At 42.3% G+C, this 21,220-nt stretch overlaps 1 protein-coding gene across 2 annotated transcripts in view; it reads left to right on the top strand.

The window, feature by feature from the left end:
* ADAM22 (ADAM metallopeptidase domain 22) overlaps window positions 1-21,220 on the top strand; it is a 661,757-nt gene that overhangs the window by 286,358 nt on the left and 354,179 nt on the right. For both annotated transcript variants that reach the window (XM_030199706.1, XM_030199712.1), the window contains exon 6: window positions 674-737. In XM_030199706.1, coding sequence (XP_030055566.1) covers window positions 674-737 — 64 coding nt within the window. The remainder of the gene's footprint in view (window positions 1-673; window positions 738-21,220) is intronic.

The following is a 21,220-nucleotide window of genomic DNA, read 5'->3' as shown; positions in this document are numbered from 1 at the left end:
TGTTTGACTGCAGAAATATAGATGATAGTATGCATTTTTTGCATGCACGTTAGTTTACAGCATTAGATGTTTTTTTTTGTTTTTTTCACACGTGTTAGGAAACTACACATTGGGCTTCGGCACATGGCTTGTTCTGTCAGATTCGGTGCCTCAAAACTTGCCCTTACTGTGAGGAAGAAAATCACTCCCCTCATTATATCATTCACCTTATCAGACTTAAATGTTATTTATCTCTATTTCAGTATAACCAGCAGCTCACAAAACTCTCACTGATTAGTAACACAGAAAATTGGTTGGGGAACAGGCACAGGGAATGGCAGAAAGGAAACATTTGTGTCTTCTCTGCCACTGCTTTTGTGTCTCCTTAGCCATTGCTGCACTTCACCTAGTGTGGCTACAGGAAGGAAAATGAGATGTATCATTTCTTCAAGGATTCTGACCTGCTTTAGTGTAGGAAAAACTTGTTCAGCTGAGTTTATGAAGCATGAGAAGCAAAGCTCACAAATAAACATTAATGATCCTTTAAACGCATAACCACGTTACTGTAACTTAAAACTTTCTGGTTTTATTGATATTTTGTCTACGGATTTCTTATAATTGTTTTCATAAAATGCATGACTAAGAAGATAGCATGAATGAAAAACTTTTTAACTGTGCTTTCTGCTTTTCTCAGTGGGATGTTCTATGATGGGAATCATACATACCTTATTGAACCAGAAGAGAGTTGCTTCTCAAATGTAAGTAGTATTTTCCTTCATTGGCCACTGCAAGTGCCCCTTCACACGTATGCAAATATTTGAAGAGTTCTCTAACTCAAAAGTTGGAAAAGTAGCACTAAACATTGTCATGAGAAACAGCTTTGAAATTAATAATTTGCTTTGTGATTTGGAGTATGTGGACCACCTCGTCTCCATAACAGGTTGCCAAAATTTAAGCACCTGTTGCACGCATCAGTGTACAGAATACTAGCATTTATACGCTTGTGTACACTTATGTGTGTAAATGGCAGAAGTGCAACCAATCGCTATTGTATAATTGCACACTAATATGGCGTAGGGGAAAATTCTATAAGAGGCACCTAGAAATCGGCACTGAAAATTTTGCGCACTGAGTGCTATTCTATAAAGGGTACATGTCCTTTATAGAATAGCAAATAGGGCATAAACCCCGCCTAACTTTAGGTGCTGGCAATTACACCTGCTAAAATCATATGTAAATGCCGGTTCCTAAATTAGGCACAGTTCAGCCAAATTCTGTATTTACGTGCGTAAAATTTTAGAATGCCTATGAAATAACCCCTAGCCACACCCTCAAAATTTACAAATGTTAAGATTTACGTGTGGATCGTTATAGAATACGAACCGCATGTAAATTATAATTAAGGCCAATTAGCACCAATAATTGGTTACCAGGGTTTCCTTTAGAGCCTGTACAAGTGTGCATCACAGTGAGCACATGGGTGTTGCTGGGTAAGACTTCTTTCCTGACAGGAGCTGTGAATGAGCCATATCCTGGAATCAAAATACAGATCTCTCATATAGGTGTCATAGGGAAGTACAATGTAAAATTTAGTGGCAGCAGCTGGTGAATTGTTGTATACCTCTGAGAGGAAGAGAATACGTTTTTTCTCAAGTCTTGCTGAGTACCTTCACACGGTGACCCTGTTCTAGAAAATCTATACCAAATCGCAGCAAAGTGACACTACAATGAAGTACGGTAGAAAAGAAGAAGAAGAATTACTGGCAGGGGTGGACTGACCATTTAGGCAACCGGACAGTGCCCAAGGGCCAAGAGGCTCTCCCAGTTGCCCACCAGCGCTGCCGCACATTACAGCCCCCCCCCCCCCCCCCAAGCCTCAGTGAGCCCTCCTTGGTCCTACCTTGAAGAGCCATGGTGGTTTAATGGCCTCTGCAGGGGCAGGAAAGAATCCCACTCTTCCCTGCCTGCTGCCGCTACTCTGCCTGGTGGTGCTGCTGTGTTTTAAAAATGGCTGCCGAGACCCGCGAGACTACTACTGAAAGTCTCAGAAGCTATTTTGAAAGCACGATGGTGCCAGGCACAGTAGCGATAGTGGGCAGGAAAGAATGGATTTCTATCCTGCCCCCAATGAAGCCACTAGATCACCATGGCCCTTCAAGGTAGGACCGGGAAGGGTTCACTTTGACTCAGGAGTCTGTAGTGTTCAGACGGGGGGCGTCAACTGTGGAGAAGGAGGCTGTAGTGTGTGGGAGGGGGCGGTGGTGGAGTGGTGGGCAGTGGCTGGGGAGCCCCAATGACCTTTACTGCCTGGGGGCCCTGACCACTGTCAGTCCGCCTGCCCCTGCATACTGGTCGCAAATTGCCCAGGACAAAAAGGTGCCCACACACTAGGGCTAGAGATGGTGGTAGCGATACTGCAGATACTGTAGATGTAGATAACACGCTTGTTTCAGATAAAGGCTCTGGTGAACTTGGTCATGGACCCACTGCAGTAAGTTAACCCCCAAATTAGGAGGATTGAAAACAATTAAGTGAACTCTTGCAGATAAAAAGAAGATAATGTACTGCCATATTTATGTCAGAAACCCTATGGGGCTCATGTTTGAAAGAGAAAAAAACATCCAAAAAGTGTCATAAAGCACCATTTGGATGGATTTCTTCTCAAAACGTCCAAATCGATATTTTCGAAAACTCTTTTGCAGATGTCTATCTATGCATTTCGTCTGCAGTGCATCTAAATCACAAGAGGGCGTGTTGGGGGTGTTTCGAAGGCAGAATTATGGTGGGCTTAGGGCATACCTAACACTTGGATGCTTTACAGCCATAATGTTTTTCTAATGAATAAGACACAAAAAGGTACCCTAAATGACCACTGGAGGAATTCAGGGATGAACACCCCCCCCCCCCTTACTCCTCCAGTGGTCACTGACACCCTCCCACCCCAAATAAATGTGAATAAAAATAGTACTCATCATTCTCTATGACAGCCTCGGATGTTATAGCCAGGTCCATTAGAGCAGCGTGCAAGTCTCTGAAGTAGTGTAGTGGTGGGTACAGTACACTGTAGACAGGTGGACCCAGGCCCATACCCCCCCCTACCTGTTACACTTGTGATGGTAACTGTGTGCCCTCCAAAACTTACCAGAAACCCACTGTACCATATACAGGTGCCTCCTTCACTCATAAGAGCGATTGTAGTGGTGTACAGTTGGGGGTAGTGGGTTTTGGAGGGATCAGCAGACAAGATAAGGGAGCAACAGTGAGATGTGTACCTGGGAGCATTTATATGAAGTCCACAACAGTGTCCCCTAGAGTACCCCATTGCTCTCCTGGGATGTCTGTGGGACCAGATTGCTAAAATGCTGGCCCCTCCTACATCCCAATGGCTTGATTTTCTATGTTTTTCACTTGTATGTTTTTTTTAATGATCTGAAAAAATAAACGTACAAAGCACAAAACCTTGCTACAAACAGTGTTTTTTTAAAAAATAGATGTTTTGCAGTTTCAAAAATGGTCAAGTTATCTATTCGGATTTGGGACATTTAGCGCAAAACATCTAATGTCCAACTTAAACATCATATCGAAAATGCCCCTGCACATTTCAGTCAAGATGATATACCAATAAAATCTTCTAAAATCTAGAGGAAAGAAGAATATTGCTACAGGAAAAGCTACAGAAAGCAACTGATGCAAATTTAAGAGCCCCAATTTTAAAAATTAAAAGTAAAGAGGATCATAAGAGATAATATTATAACACATTTGGGGGCTTCTATAGAAAAAGAAATGGATAGAGAAACAGGAAATCTAGGCAAAACAACAAAAGAAAAATATATGCAAACAGAGAAAAAAGAGCCCCAACAAGGAGCAACAGAAGAAAAGCAGGTGCAGAGAAACGAAAGGTCTGAAAAGAGCACCAGAAGAAAGGAAGAAGGAAAGGATCTAGAAAGGAGTGCAGAGAGAGAAGGGCTGATGCAGAGAGAGAAAACAAAGGTTGATAAGAGAGAAAGAGGAAGTTTGGAACAAGTACTAGATGGAAGGTTGAGGGAGAGATGGATAGAGGAGATCTGGAAACACAAGGGAAAGATGAATAAAGCACAGGTTGAGAAGTTAACTGAAGAAAAAAGAAGTGAATATGCTGAGATCTGGGAGAGGGAAAGATTGCTCAAATTGAGTGTAACACCTACAGTAAACATTATGAGGTCCTTTTTGGCGTGGGCACCCTGTGGTATTTTCGAGGTTGGTGAGCACTGTTTTCCATGGTAGAAAATATTTTTCTATTTTCTACCACAGAGGCCGTTCCCGGCAGTAACAGAGCGGTCACATTGGTGCGCACTGCATGAGTACCATTCGTGTAGTGCATGAGCCCTTACTGCTAGGTCAATGAGTGGCAGTAAGGGCTCAGGTAGTAAATAGCCGTGTGCTACTTTTAATTTTAGCGCATGGCCATTTACTGCTCCCATTAAAAAGAGCTTTTTCTCCCAGCTGTGGTAAAAAAAATGGCCCAGCGCACATCAGTAACTCCTCTTTCATAGACTGGTATCTCAAAGGATTAAGATCACCAAAGATAATGAAAAAAATCTAAAGCATCAAACTAAAACATGCTGCTTTAACAGAGTGAGACCTTAAATTCATATGCTCCAATAATAAATTGAAAGTAACTACAGAAGCACAAAATCCATAGAAATATGAAGAAAACAGAAAACAAAACATCAAAATAAACTATTTAGAGAGAATCCAAAACATTTTAACTGGGAACTGGGAAGAGACTTAGGGCCCTGTTTACTAAACTGCACTGTAGGCTCACTAGCATTTTTAGCACACGCTAAAAATGAGCATGTGCTCACGCTAGAGATACCCATTAAAAATGATAGTGCACCAACAGCATCTTAGTAAACAGGGCCCTTAGTACAGTGAGAACACCACCAACCAAAGCTGAAACAGACCCTTTCTGGAGAAACTTGTATGAAGGACCTTGTGGAGCACATCCAAAAAGCAGATTGGCTACCCTGCATACTGGAGAATTTGGAAAAGGCAAGTATTAAAGTTATGGAATGCTCGATGAAACAACAAAAAGAGTTAGAAAGCAGATTAAAAAGAGCCTCAATCTGAAAAAGACCTGGCCCAGATGACATCACCAGTTTTTGGCTCAAACAATTAACATTGCTCCACCAAGACCTGGAAGACTGCAAAAATCAATTGGTTAAGGCAAACTTAACACTGACATTGCTAATAACGGAAAGAACACTTCTTCCAAAGCGAGAGTCAACTAAATTTCCTAAAAACTACAGAACCATAACTTATCTGCCTACAGTCTATGATCATATTGAGTAATAAAATCAAAGCAATCAAGCAGAAGTGAGGAGTATATGGACCCAAAGACCAATTAATGCTAAATAAAGCGATCATGGCCAGTGCTAAGAAAAGCAGAAATCTCAGTATAGTATGAATTGACTATAAGAGAGCCTTTGAGAGCACCCCACATTCTTGGATAATTGCCTTCAGATGTACAATAAACCCTGAATTGATAGAGTAAATCAGGTTCACCATGAAAATGTGGCACACACACTTCATCTGAAGTACGAAAATGGACAGTTTGTGATTCCTAACATCAAAATCTATTGAGGAGTTTTTTAGGGACAGTCACTCTCACCCCTATCTTTATTACCTACCAAAATACAACTACAATTAATAGTTTCTTATGGGAGATCAGCGCTGCTACACATAAGTGTTCTCTGCTACTGTCTCTCCAAAGTAATGTTCTGATTCAACTGCTTGTATACTTTTATTTTAAACAACGCTTCACATAGGTTTAGCAATTTATCTTCCTCAGAGATCATTCAATTTTCTTTCAATACCATCTGTTTCCCTTCGTTGCTAAACCACATTTTCTTGTTTATTGTAATTGCTCATTTTTCATGCCTGCTTGCACACAAGAATGTCTTATCAGATCATGAGTCTCCGGCTCACATACTTATCAGCTTTTGCCCTTTCGCTCTGTTTCAGGGTGCACGCTCTGTTTCAAGGTGCACGCCCATGCTCATTATCTACATCTCTCCCCTTGAAGGCCTTCGAGAGTAAGGGCTTCATTTCTTTTTGAACCTTTGCTGTAGTCCCATCCATTCCAGAAAGGAGCAATAAGTTCCTTTTCAAATGCATGTTAAGCTTAGGGAGATTGTGAGTTTGAGTCACAATCCTGTTTATAATCGAAAGAGAAAAACATCTATATTCCAACCTAAATCGGGACATGGACGTCTTTCTCATGCGGGTGCCCAAATCGGTATAATCGAAAGCCGATTTTGGGCGTTTCCAACTGCACTCCGTTGCGGGAACGAATAAAGTTGATGGGGGCGTGTCGGAGGCGTGGTGAAGGCGGGACTGAGGCGTGGTTATCGGCTGAGCAGAGATGTGCGTGCTCGGCCGATAATGGAAAAAAGAAAGGCGTTTTTAGAGAGAATTTAAGTCACTTTTGTTGGACCCGTTTTTTTCACGAACAGGTCCCAAAAAAGTGCCCTAAATGACCAGATGACCACCGGAGGGAACCGGGGATGACCTCCCCTGACTCCCCCAGTGGTCACTAACCCCCTCCCACCAAAAAAACCCGAACGTTAAACACTTTTTTTTCCAACTTGCAAGCCAGCCTCAAATGTCATCCCCAGCTCCATGACAGTAGTATGCAGGTCCCCGAAGTAATTTTAGTTTAGTTGGTGCTGCGCGGGACCCATGCAGAGAGGAAAAATCAGAAGGAAAAAAAAAACAAGCAAGTGCAGTCAGGGACGTCTAAATTACCACGATAGTAAAAGGGGGATTTGAACCAGCAACCTTCTGATTACAAGCTCAGTGCTCTAGCCAGTGCACTACGTTATTCAGTTGCATAGATGTCCTTCCCTTTCCATTAAGTCGCTCCAAGTTTCTGTCAGCCAATCACAGCTGTTTAGCTGACACCGATGTCAGCTAAACAAGCTATGATTGGCTGACAGAAACTTGGAGGAACTTAATGGAAAGAGAAGGACGTCTAACCAACTGAATAACGTGGTGCACTGGCTAGAGCACTGAGCTTGTAATCAGAAAGTTGCTGGTTCGATTCCCCTTTTTACTATTGGTTTAATTTGGACGTCCCTGAATGCACTTGCTTGCTTGTTTTTTTTTTCTTCCGATTTTTCCTCTCTGCATGGGTCCCGCGCAGCACCAACTAAACTAAAATTGCTCTGGGGACCTGCATACTGCTGTCATGGAGCTAGGTATGATATCTGAGGCTGGCATAGAGGCATCTCAGGGGGACCAGTGCACTACGAATGCTGGCCCCTCCCACGACCAAATGCCTTGGATTTGGTCGTTTTTGAGCTGGGCCGCTTCGGTTTCGATTATCGCTAAAAAACAAAAACGCCCAGCTCAAAAAACGCCCTATTCCAATGTATTTTCGAAAAAAAAGATGGACGTCCATTTTTTTCGAAAATACAGTTCGGCCCATCCCTTCACAGACCCGTTCTCAGAGATGGACGTTCTTACACATAGGCGTTCGCGTTTGATTATGCCCCTCAATGTCACCTTCTTTTTACAGGTATTGGGCTATAGGTAACAAGAAAAGGTGGTTTAGCAACTTGAAGGGAAACAGATGGTGTTGAAAGAAAACAGAGGAAGATAAATTGCTAAACCTATGTGAAACATTGTTTAAAATAAAAGTATATAAGCAGTTGAATGAGAACATTACTTTGGAGAGACAGTAGCAGAGAACATTTATCTGTAGCAGCGCTGATCTCCCATGAGAAACTATTAATTGTAGTTGTATTTTGGTAAGTAATAAAGATTGCTTTTCTCATACGTGGCCTTCTTGGTCTTTTATCACTCCAAATTTAGAGTGGCTGGTACATAATGATTTTGGGGTGGTGGTAAAAAGACTAGCATTTAAAACAATCTGAAGTACGAAAATGGACAGTTTGTGATTCCTAACATCAAAATCTATTGAGGAATTTTTCAGGGAGAGTAACTATCACCACTTTTCTATGGCACTTAATCCTTTGAATGCTGAATCTATGTTATATTGTTGATGTTTTTATATGTATATTTAAAAAAAATGGTTTTGAACTAAATTGATTATCACCTAGCTTGTCATTGATCCTGTATTTATTATTGATTGATGTAATTGAATATATACCCCCGTGCTCATTTGCTTGCACACAGATTACTATTGCAAGGGGACATGCCTCTGGTTTTCTGTTTTGGTTTTCTGTGCAAAGGTAATCTATTTGGAGACATTATCCCACAGTAAACCTCTCTCTACTCTGAAGATGATGGTCAAGAGAGTAGGACTTTCTGTTTCTGCACTACACCTGAGATTTTATGAGCAATTCAAGTTTCTGTGGAGGGCAAGGTTTGCAATGCAGTGTCCTGCTAAAAGTGCCTCCATCATTCTAAATGTTACCTGTAATGTTAGTACACTATATATTACCTTTTATTGAGTCAACAGGCTAATACTGTTGACAACCATCTCAGTGGTATACCATATGTCTCCAGTGCCCAAGGGCCAATGCTTACACTTGCGTGCCCCCCATCATATACCATGATACAAAGACCTGATGGGTTTGTTTTTTGACCCTCCAGCTACTCTTTCAGTGTCCCCCCCTCAGTCTGATCCCCAGGGGACCATAGCCCTCTTCCAATGGTATACCACTGAACTAATTGAGTTTGTGTCCATACGTGTTACTTATGAGTTTTGTCTGTGATTTTGGAACTCTATCATACAGTATTCTGGCATGATGTATGTGTTTGTGCATGAGTCCATGAGTCTGCTTTTGCAATATATATATTAGAACTGGAATGATATAGAGTAGATTAATACTTATGTATTTATTTACCACCTTCTTGAAGGAATTCATTCAAGGTGGTGTACAGCAAGAATAAGCAGTAGCCAACTGCAGCAGTAAAATTATTCAAACAGTACAAAGTATGGCATAGTCTGCTAAATTACAATGTCAACACAATACACAATAAAACATTTTAATAGACAACGTAGGGTGTAAGCAAAGATCGAACATCTAGATAGATAAGAGAGAACAGGAGTAAGAAAATAAGGTACAAATTTAAAGAAAGTTTCGAATGAGGTCAGAAAGGTGCTTGAATATTATCTTAACTAGGGTCGAAGTAGATAAACATGTCCTGCTATAGTATGTGCAACCGGTGTCACTCCTTGTGTGTGTGTGTGTGATTAGCAAGTTAGTATATAGTCCCTGCACAAGATATGCAAATTTTAAAATATTCCATATTTTATACAGGGTCAACCTCACATTAGATAGTCTGTGTAGAGTTTTAGTTAAAGAAGTATTAGGTAAATAATAATTAACTTTAACTGTAATATATTTTTATTTTATGGATACAATAACCAACCTTTTTATACTTACTGTTAGAAATAGTTTAAACTGTGTATTTGCTGTAAATATGGTTTAGCATCCATTGGGCCAATGAAGCCTAAATTTCTTCTGCTACTGCTACACCAGTGGATTGACCAACACCACAATTACATCTTGGAAGATTCAAAAAAAGAAGCACAAGTATGTCTTGAAGCCAAGTTCTGTTCCATTGGGGTAGGTTCCTAGTTTTGTGTGGGTCTTCTTTATTGCTGGAGAAGCCTAAGAAGACAATGATAAGGTAATGTGCCCTCCTAGTCACTGCTGACCTGTACAAGGGGCTTCTTTGACCTCTGAAAAGCTGGTCAAAAAGTGTGTTAACTTAGGAGGTCTTTTGATGAAGATTAGCGCATCTTATCTGCAGCAGGGCCCATAGGAATAAAATGGTAGATAACATATGCTAATCTTTAGTAAAAGACCCCTTTAATCTAATAAAATGTGCCACCTTATATTTTTTGTTTTTCATTTATTAATTATGGCAATCTATTTCTGTGTTTCCAAATATGAAAGAGTTTAAGATATGGAGTGACAGGGAGATGGTCATCTTGAATGGACCTCCTTAAAAGTGTGCACAATAATGGTTAGGGTGGTTGAAGTATAAATATGTGGAAACATTTAGAGGGGAAAAGCTTGTGCTTTGGAAGGGCTTTCCGCAGGTGAAACTTTGGGGAAAAAATGGGAAAACATTTCTCATAAAATATATTTTTTACAATGATGAGTGAAATGTGTTTGAAGATGGTTTTTTTTTTCAAATATTATTACAGCTGCCCTTTACTCCCTTAAAATGAAAAGAAGTTGTATATAAAACAATCTTTTGTAATAATACATAGTTGGTAATTGTCCAGCAAACACTGACACCTTGTGGCCACTGCTATTACTGCAGTATATTAACATTTCAGTATGTAGTTTTTTTGTTTCTTGAACATGTATGCATGCAGAACCTGGCTGCATTTAGTAATGGAGTCGTGCCAGCATCTCAGTGGTATACCTTTTGGATTTTCAAACCTGTGCTCAAGGCTAGTTACAATTCAGACACAGTATATATTTCCCTGCTCAAGAATACATAAAGCAGTGGAAACTGAAGTGAAGTGCTGAAAAGTGTACTGAATGAGAGAGAGGAGCACTGGAAATGTATTGTGAGAAAAAGAAACACTGCTGAAACACAGCTCATTGCAGAAGTGGGCCATACTAGTTACAGCTCAGACATGAAATTGCTGATCTGCTGTTAGTGATTTGTAACCTGTCGTTAAAATCATCCTTAGTACCTGAAAATTGGAGGGTGGCCAACGTAACACCAATTTTTTAAAAGGGTTCCAGGGTTGATCCTGGAAATTAAAGACCAGTAAGCCTGTCTTCAGTGCCGAGGAAAATAATGGAAACTATTATAAAGAATAAAATAACGGAACATGTACACAAGTATGTTTTAATGAGAGAGAGTCAGCATGGGTTCAGCCAAGGGAAGTCTTGCCTCACCAATTTGCTTCATTTCTTTGAAGGCATAAATAAATATGTGGACAATGGTGAGCCGGTTGATGTAGTGTATCTAGATTTTCAGAAAGCTTTTGACAAAGTTCCTCATGAGGGACTTCTGAGAAAATTAAAAAGTCATGGGATTGGAGGCAATGTCCTTCTATGGATTAGGAATTGGTTACTGGACAGTGTTGTCTGAGGAGTAGGGTTAAATGGCCATTTTTCTCAGTGATCTCTACTGGGACCGGCGCTGTTTAATATATTTATAAATGATCTGGAAAACAGAACCATGAGTGAGATGATTAAATTTTCAGACGACACAAAACTATTCAAAGTTCTAGAAACGCATGCAGATTGTGAAAAATTGGAGGAAGACCCAATGGCGTAGCCAGACCTGAGATTTTGAGTGGGCCCACAGCTAATATGGGTGGGCACGCACTAAGTGAGATTAAATAAAAATAATAAAGCACGACATGAACTGGTTGCAGCAGCTCATAGTTTGCCTTGGCTCCATCCTCTTCTCTGATGGCCACGGGACCCCCTCTCCTGATCATCTGCTCTGACTCCGAGAGCAGATCAGGAGGAGACCCGCCACCAGCGCCAACACTGTCTATCTCCTGTCCCTTCCCTCCTCCTACCGCTCTAAGAAAAGTGCAGCTGGGAGGCACAGAGGCACAGAGAACCTTAACTCAACTCCGTCCTTCGCTTCCTGCCCTCTCTCTGTTTGTTCCCTGTTTCAGTGGCTGCTTGCAGCTTTCAGTCCTGTCCTTTAGCCTATCCTTTCCCTGCCTTGCTGTCCCTGTGCTGCCTAGCTGTTAGCCAGTCCTGCCCTGTCCAGTAAGTCCTGCCGGCCACCTGAAGCCTTGAGCTCAACTCTTGGTGAAAAGTGGCCAGGTGCAGGTGAAGCCTAACTGTTTGTCAGAGATCTGCCCTGTCTCTAGCGTGGGCAGTGGCCCAAGGGCTCACAAACCCAGTTTCCAGCTTTGAAAACGTGACACATGCTACTTGCGTTCAGATCCCGTGAGCGCGTTGTTTCATTCGCTTGGGGACTCTGATCATGGGGCAGTAGCAAACACAGGCACCAGAATGGCGCTAACAGCCTCTAGCACCTGCGTTTGCTTCTGATCATCTGGGCATCAGCCACTTAGGACTGTCAAGTAGTAGGCCTAAGATAATGAACAGTGGACTGACTTCATGGACAACACCAATACTTACATTCAGAGCTGCGGATTACATGTATAGTGAAGTTGAATATTATGTATTAATTTAAGCACCAGTGCACATACATTAATGCAGTAACCACACCAGCTCCATACTGGGCCCTATGGGTAAAAAAAAAATTCAGACAGCCAATTTTGGGTGGGCCTGAGCCTAAAGTGGGTGGGCACAAAATTATCTCTGCTCCGCCATACCTCCAACTCAAAATATAAATACTTTAGCTAATGAGGATCCTCAAGCTTTGTTAGCTGAAGACTTTCTCCAAAGGCAATTAATACCAATCGATCCAGCACTTTTCTCCCTTCCCCGCCTCCAGTCTACGGTCTGGCACCTCTCCCTAGCTCCACCCCATTGACAATTAATACCTTTAATTAAATTTAGATATTAGATATGTATCATATGTCAAAGAATAAAGTGGTTGCTCAAAGCATCAATCAAAGCGACAATCGCTCAACTGCAAAACACTATGCACACATTTGTGTGAAAACACACTCAGAACCTTACTGTACCATAAATATTACACTGGGCACACCCTAATACACCAATATACCGATACGGAAAATGCAGACCGTCAACAATATGAAACAAGGGATCATATCACAATTCTCATGTAGAGCCACAAAACACCTTTTTAGGGTGGATAGTGTTCACAATGAGCTCCTTTTATTAATGACCATATATAGATCCTTCAAGAGGTAGTGTGTCATGATTTAGGCTCTACACCCTTTCTGATGTTTTGGTGCCACCTCAGTAAGGCCAATACACAAATTCTCCACTGCAAAACACTGTACACAAACTTGTGCAAAAACACACTTATAACCTTACCAAACCATAACAGCACTAATTCCAAGGAAAGGCAGCACTATAATTACACCGGGCTCTAAAACACCAGTACACAACCTAGTGAAACAAAAAACAAAACAAAACAAAAAAGGCTGCAAATACTACACGCTAGCAGAATACTGCACCTTGATCACACATGAAAAACACATGACACAACAGATATGAAGGCAAATTTCTGAACTGGAAAGTTACCTCAAGAAGTCAGACTCAGCATGCAGCAATACTAGAAAAACTGAAACTTACATGCAAAATATCACAGATGCACATTTCCAAAAGCTGACATATTCCAATTAATAAATTCTGAGATTCAAAATGGCTGCTGACTAGATCGGACGCTCAGCAGCTCTCGGAGAAGATGCCGAAGAGAAGGGGCCGCGTGTCCTCCTCAATTAATACAATCTACTATGACCGCTCACCTCCTAAGAGCCCAGATACCGAGGACATCGAGAGCGGACCCGCTAAGTCTATCGGGTGGAGAGGGAAACACTCCGGAGACTTCTGGGTTGGAGCTATCGCTCAGCCCCGACGCTAGACCACCTCCCACGCAACCCTCGGGAGTGAGCACGTCAACGCTGGTTTCTTGTGGGATGCCACCGACGAGTGAAGCAGTCCAACGGACCGAGGAGGGGAGTCATCAAGCGGAGAATGCAAGCCTAGGAGAGCAAGGCGCCTCCGGAGAGCTAGAAATAACATCTAGTTACCAGGATTTGACGGAAGCTGGAAGTGAAAATAGAAAGCAACAATCCACAGAAGTTGCAGAGGTACAATTTCCTTTTATTCAAAGACCCACTGAAATTACAATGGAATCTCTTTGGACATTGATTGTGGATTTGGGGAAATCCTTAAGCCCACAAATAAAACAAGTTTCACAGGACATTGTTAATCTTGACCAAAGGGTTCAAGTAGCTGAAACTAGGGTAGAGACTATGGTTACCCGACAAACAGAAATGGAGAAAGATTTGAAAACCGTACAGTTACATCAAGAGACTATGATAAAAGATTTGTGTACTTTAAGGAGACGAACTGAATTTCTGGAGAATGTAACTAGAAATAATAATATCCGCTTTTTGAATTTTCCTAAAAGTATGGGGGTCTTACCAAGAGAAATGCTTAGGAAGTATATTACAGAGATACTAGGTGTTTCTAAAGAAATGGTTCCCCCATTTACACAAACATATTATTTACCCCAAAAAAACCAAGTATTTCAGACAAATGTCCTAGATATCTCAAGGATTTTAGAATCCTCAGATACTGAATTAGTAAGCCCCTCTACTTTAATTGCCACTATAGCCTTATCACCGGATAAAAACTGGCTGATGAGGCTTTTCTTCCAAAATAAAGATAAAACATTTCTTGGTTTGAAGGTCCAACTCTTCCCGGATGTTACTAAGGAAACTCAAAAACGCCGTCAGAGATTTTTACTTATGAGACCTGCTGTACTTCAGATAGGGGCAACATTCTTTTTAAAGTACCCCTGCAAATGCCTAATAAAGTATGAGTCTAATAAGTATGTATTCTATGACCCTTCTCAGCTATCATCTTTCCTGGTTGCAAAAGGACAGGGGAATAATTAGACAGAGATTCAAAATTTACGATAGGAAATGAAGGAAACATAATTTAAGGAAAATCACATTAGATCGGTTACTCATTAAAGATACCCTTTTTTAATTTCTAAACCCTAGGTTTAGAAATTAAAAAAGGGTATCTTTAATGAGTAACCGATCTAATGTGATTTTCCTTAAATTATGTTTCCTTCATTTCCTATCGTAAATTTTGAATCTCTGTAATGTGGACTTTAATTAACTTGCTGTAGGTAGTTGTGTTAAAATAATTTATTTTTTCTTGTTTGATAATGTACAGCATAGTTATTTCTTGACAAGTATTTATTCTTGTTTAATGATATATGTAAATGAATAAATAAATAATAAAAAAAAAATGTTTTCTACCTTTGTTGTCTGATCATTCTATTCGCGTTGGTCCCTGTGTCTTTTGTTTTATGCAGTGTCTTCTTTCTATTTGATATTTTCCACTCACCATGTCCACCATCCTCCTGTGTCCTTATGTTTTCTCCCCCTGCCCTCCCCTCCCCTCTCCTCATCCATGTCCAGCAATTTCCTCTCTCCCCTCCATCCATCCATCCATGTCCTGATGTCCAGCAATTTCCTCTGTCCCCTTCCCTCCAGCGATCTGCTCTCCCCCCCGCCCTCCTCTCCATGTCCAGCGAGTCTCCCTGCCCTCCCTCAGCTCCCCAAAAGCCCTCCGAGTCCTCTCCGGTCCCCCCTCCCTCCCACCCATGGCCAGCGAGTCTCCCTGCCCTCCCTCAGCTCCCCAAAAGCCCTCCGAGTCCTCTCCGTTCCCCCCTCCCACCCATGGCCAGCGAGTCTCCCTGCCCTCCCTCAGTTCCCCAAAAGCCCTCCGAGTCCTCTCCGTTCCCCCCTCCCCTCCCACCCATGGCCAGCGAGTCTCCCTGCCCTCCCTCAGTTCCCCAAAAGCCCTCTGAGTCCTCTCTGTCCCCCCCGCCTCCCGTGCACACGAACCTGTCCTTTTTGTTTCAGTAGCAGCGACCGACTTGAAGGCACTGCAACGCTCACCAGCTTCAAGTTCTCCCTTTCCTGTTCACGCAGTGTTCGTCCTGCCTTTGCGGAAACAGGAAATACGTCATCGTAAAGGCGGGACAGACACTGCGTGAACAGGAAAGGGAGAACTTGAAGCAGTGTCTTCACATCGCTCGCTGCTACTGAAACAAAAAGGACAGGTTAAACATTTGCGTGGGGGGGGGGCGGACGGAACTGAGGGGGGGAACGGAGGAGGAGCGGAGGAGGGCTGACAGTCGGGTGAGGGAGGGAAGGAGGAATGCCACGCGGGGCCTCTTAGAGCGACTCGGGGTGCACCATTCCTGGGTGGGCCTTGGGCTTAAGTGGGTGGGCCTGGGCCCACCCGGGCCCACGCCCCTGACACAGAGTGATGGATATGTGTGAGGGTATATTTCCATTGGCTTAGGCTAATACCTAGGAGTTTATATACAACCTTTACCTTAGGATACTCAATTATACTTGAATGTGTAGCATACATATCCCATTTCCTTGATTGGTAGGATTCCTTTATATTGAGGCCCTTTTACTAAAGAGCGGTAGGACTATTGCCGGCTAGGCATGCAGAGAATTGGCCGTACCGCCGTGCTCACCCAGGGGCCTGCAGTAGTTCAGGTCTCCTGCTCACCATTGCTGCCCAATTATTGCTGGGGTACTGCCAGAGAACCTCACCTCCTCCTAAATAGGAGGCAAGGGCTCCAGCAGTAAGTGGCTGCACATTCATTTTTTAATTACCACATGGCCATTTACCAGCATCCGTAACAGGTGGCCTCAGTTTGTGACAGCCCCACATGCCAGTGCCACCGCAGACCACCTTTTACCGCCATTTGGTAAAAGGGCCCCATAATATGGTCATTTTCCTCATGGTTAGAGATGAGAAAAGGATTCATAAATTGATATGTATCTGTCTGTGGCCAGTCTTTCATTAGCAAGATCAGCCATCCCACTGGAGAAGGCATGTTTGGGTTTATTCGATCTTAAATGCTACAATATAGCCTGTGGGATGCAACATTTAAATGGATGGTATAGAAAAACCATCTGTTTTTCAGTCACAATATTGGGAAGTAATATAGGCTTCCCGATAATATTTTTGCTATAATTTGCATGCAGTAGCTAATCACATATCAGAAGAAATTAAAGCTCATATATGTGACCCACTGAGCAATAAAGGTACCAAAAGTGGGGTTACAAATAACAGAGATAAAGGCAATAAAAGTTTGGAGGGGGTAAATAAATTTTGTGTACTTAAAGATCAGTAGAATGGGATTATATAATTTTTTTTTTTTTTTTACAACTTTGATGTTCATGCTCTGCAGCCTAAAAACTGCAAGTTCCTACAGATACCTAAAGTGAGGTATGTGATTTCAGGGGTTAATTACTTTTTTATTGATAAATATTTCTCATCTTTTAAAGACGTAATTAGTCCATACCTAGGGCTGAAATGTGTCAGGATTATGCAGTTGATATCCCTTTATCTTGTGGTATAAAGTCACATACCCCATTTTTTGTACCTTTTCACTCAGCGGGTCACAATTGTTCAAGTCCTTATGAATAGCATGGAAATTGTGTAAGCAATTAGTGCTCCCTTTTCATTATGCCTCTTATCAATTTGAGTTTTTGCCTGGTCTACAAACTAAAAATTTTCAGATCCTAGAGCCACGTTTCCTCTAACATCACCGTGGTAATAGAAGATATATACTTTCCTGTTGCCATTCTCTCTTTTCTCTGTGCTCTTCAATAGTGTTTAAACACTTGTTTGATTCCTCTTTTAAACCTGTGATTGTTTTCTTCCTCTCCACTGCTGATGAACATTCTGTTGTCCTCCCATAATTTAAATGAGTCAAACCCTACGCACTCAATGCGTTTCGCTCACTGCATCCTCAGTGTTTAACTTTTTATCAAAATGCTAGCTGCATATTCAGAATGGGTCTCCTACAGGTGTCCGGAGAAGCTCTAAGACCTATATTGAGCTGTCGAGCGCAAGCACATTGGTATTTCAACAGGAGAACCATTAAACTCCAATGGAGGGCTATTTTTATAATGAGCACTTGACTTGAGGACTGTCCGTGAACAATAGTAAGGAACCATAGAGCAAACAACAAAATCACTTTAAGACCTGTGTTGTGGTATTACTAGTCATATTATGTGTATATGATATTTCTGCAGGTCTTCAAATAGTTTATGGAAATTAAAGTGAATAGTATGAATGAGGAAGAGTGTATAAGTTGTTAGAAGTGTGGGTATGAAAGTTGGAGAAAATAGGAGAACCAGGTAAAATGCATTGTAGCATTATTGTGAAAAAATTTTAAAATTAATGGTTTAAAAAAATCTTTTTGATACTAATAAAGAATTAATACTTTATTTGGACCCAAAATATTTCCATACTTTTAAGCAATAACACAAGAAGTCAAAACAAAAGGCACATTCCAGTAAACAAAAGGTTAATAGCCCCCATGGCTCCAAATATTTCAGGGAAAATCTTAAACGATACCTTCATTGAGTTTCCCTCAGGCCCCTCTGTTACAAGCTGGGTCTGTCCCCTCCTTTCCTTCAGGCTTGGCTTAGCCACATTCCTTGTTTCCAACTTCTTTAGGGAATACTTGACTCTGGTCCAGCTTGTACTTTGGGGTCCTCACTGCCCCAGGTTAGGTAGCCCATTTACTCTCTCCCAGCTGGCCAGGTCCTAGGGAGTTCCCTCATCCCTTCCTTCTCTTTTTCACATTCTCTTCTTTCCTCTCCCTCTCTCTGGAGCCCTTTTACAAAGTTGCGTAAGGGCCTTTGCGCATCCAGAGTGCACCACATTGGCATTACTGCCCAGCTACCGCGTGCCCTGGGCAATAATTCTGAATTTGACACATGCCGAAAACCTGTAGTAGGAAATATTTTCTACTGTGTGGTGCTTACCCGATGGTAAACGTCAGTGGGTGCGCGTTCACGCCTATTGCCCGGGTAGCACATGAGACGTTATTGCTAGGTCAGTGAGTGGTGGTTAAGGTCTCAGGCCAAAATTGGACACTTGCTGGTTTTTATTTTGCCGCACATCCATTTCCAGCCCCTTGAAAAAGGGCCCCCTTTCCAGGATACAGTAAAAAAAAAAAATGGCCTGGCGAACGCCCAAAAGTAACGCTCACACTGCTGCAGGCCACTTTTTGCTGTGGCTTAGTAAAAGGGCTCCTCTGTCTGCAAAACCTTTTTCTACAGCAGAGGCCTATCAGGTGCTTCTAGGACTCCACCCTTCTCCTCCCCCAGTGGATGATATCACCAGCTCTCTTACTTTCTGTGGGGTATAGGGTTGGCCTATACCCCACAGAAGACCTAGCCCCATTCCCTAGCCTCTAGCTACTGTGGAGTCAGGAAGCCTCTTTACCTCTCCCCAGTAGTGTTTGGTAGGCTGCCACCATTAAGGCATCATCACTCCAGGTTTTGAGCTGGTGCTCCCAATGCCTTCTGGGAAATTGTAGTAGGGCTTTCCCCCACTCTCATGACAAGCCTTTGCTACTGCCTTGTCACTGTGTCTAAATTTGGAGCATAGAGATTTAGAAAATAAATTAATGAATCACCCAATTTAAGTTGTAATGCAACCCAGCGTCCCTCCCAATCTGACGCATGTGATTGCATCTGATGCTAAAATGCCCTTCTAATATAGGTACCCCATTATGTTTGTCTATAGCTGGAGAAAAGGCTGTTTTCATAATTTAACTGGTTTAAATAAAAGAGCAACTTTTTTTTTTAACTGGACTATTTAATCCCTTACCATGAAATGTAACCAATCTCATGTAACAAATAAATGCAAGAATCCACAGCATCTAAGATGCTGAAACAGACAGAATAGGAAGCCCACTTCACCAAATTACTGGGGACCTACAAACCAAAGCTAATACCCAGAAACCCACAAACACAATTATCACAACAAACATTATATAGTAATGCAAAAACTACCATGTGCAGGAAAACTAACCAAAACGACTCCCGAACAAGAAAGACAGATATTAACTCAGTCCCAAAGCTAACTGCAACTAGTTGTCACAATCAACTCTATTACAGACCACGCTCTCAAACACACACACATTTCAGAACCCCATATGTAACAGTAAAAGCTACTCACCATCTGTCATCGGGCACCAAGCATCATGCACAACAGGATCTTCACATCTCTACTACTACTACTACTACTATTTAGCATTTCTATAGCGCTACAAGGCGTACACAGCGCTGCACAAACATAGAAGACAGTCCCTGCTCAAAGAGCTTACAATCTAATAGACAAAAAAATAAATAAAGTAAGCAAATCAAATCAATTAATGTGAACGGGAAGGAAGAGAGGAGGGTAGGTGGAGGCGAGTGGTTACGAGTCAAAAGCAATGTTAAAGAGGTGGGCTTTCAGTCTAGATTTAAAGGTGGCCAAGGATGGGGCAAGACGTAGGGGCTCAGGAAGTTTATTCCAGGCGTAGGGTGCAGCGAGACAGAAGGCGCGAAGTCTGGAGTTGGCAGTAGTGGAGAAGGGAACAGATAAGAAGGATTTATCCATGGAGCGGAGTGCACGGGAAGGGGTGTAGGGAAGGACGAGTGTGGAGAGATACTGGGGAGCAGCAGAGTGAGTACATTTATAGGTTAGTAGAAGAAGTTTGAACAGGATGCGAAAACGGATAGGGAGCCAGTGAAGGGTCTTGAGGAGAGGGGTAGTATGAGTAAAGCGACCCTGGAGGAAGACGAGATGGGCAGCAGAGTTTTGAACCGACTGGAGAGGGGAGAGGTGACTAAGTGGGAGGCCAGCAAGAAGCAGATTGCAGTAGTCTAAACGAGAGGTGACAAGGGTGTGGATGAGGGTTTTGGTAGAGTGCTCAGAAAGAAAGGGGCAGATTTTACGGATGTTGTAAAGAAAGAAACGACAGGTCTTGGCAATCTGCTGGATATGAGCAGAGAAGGAGAGAGAAGAGTCAAAGATGACCCCAAGGTTTCGAGCTGAGGAGACAGGGAGAATGAGAGAGCCATCAACAGAAATAGAAAACAGGGGGAGCGGGGAGGTGGGTTTGGGGGGGAAAATGAGAAGCTCGGTTTTGGTCATATTTAATTTCGGGTGGCGTTGAGACATCCAGACAGCAATGTCAGACAAGCACGCTGAAACTTTGGTTTGGATGCAAGGTGAGATATCAGGGGTAGAAAGGTAGATTTGGGAGTCATCAGCGTAGAGATGGTAGGAAAAGCCATGGGATGAGATTAATGAACCAAGGGAAGAAGTGTAGATAGAAAATAGGAGGGGACCAAGAACAGAACCCTGAGGTACGCCGACAGGCAGAGGGATAGAAGTAGAAGAGGATCCACCAGAGTGAACACTAAAGGTGCGGAGGGAGAGGTAGGAAGAGAACCAGGAAAGGACAGAGCCCTGGAATCCAAGTGAGGACAGGGTATCGAGAAGTATGCTGTGATCGACAGTGTCAAAAGCAGCGGAAAGATCAAGAAGAATGAGGATGGAATATTGACCTCTGGATTTAGCCAGTAATAGGTCATTGGAGACTTTAGTAAGCGCAGTTTCGGTTGAGTGGAGAGGGCGAAAACCAAATACTCCCATTCAATTCATAAACTAACACGACCCCAACAGAGCCCCAACTCACCCAGCTACATCTCTCAGTTACTTCCTCTACCACTCTCTCAATCCCTCTATGAATATGGAATCATACTCTGCATAAGACACGCATGTCAATCCCATCAGTCCATATT

The sequence above is a fragment of the Microcaecilia unicolor genome, chromosome 1 (assembly GCF_901765095.1).
Source record: "Microcaecilia unicolor chromosome 1, aMicUni1.1, whole genome shotgun sequence".
NCBI classification, from domain to species: domain Eukaryota; kingdom Metazoa; phylum Chordata; class Amphibia; order Gymnophiona; family Siphonopidae; genus Microcaecilia; species Microcaecilia unicolor.
This window is presented reverse-complemented; position numbering and strand designations above follow the sequence as displayed.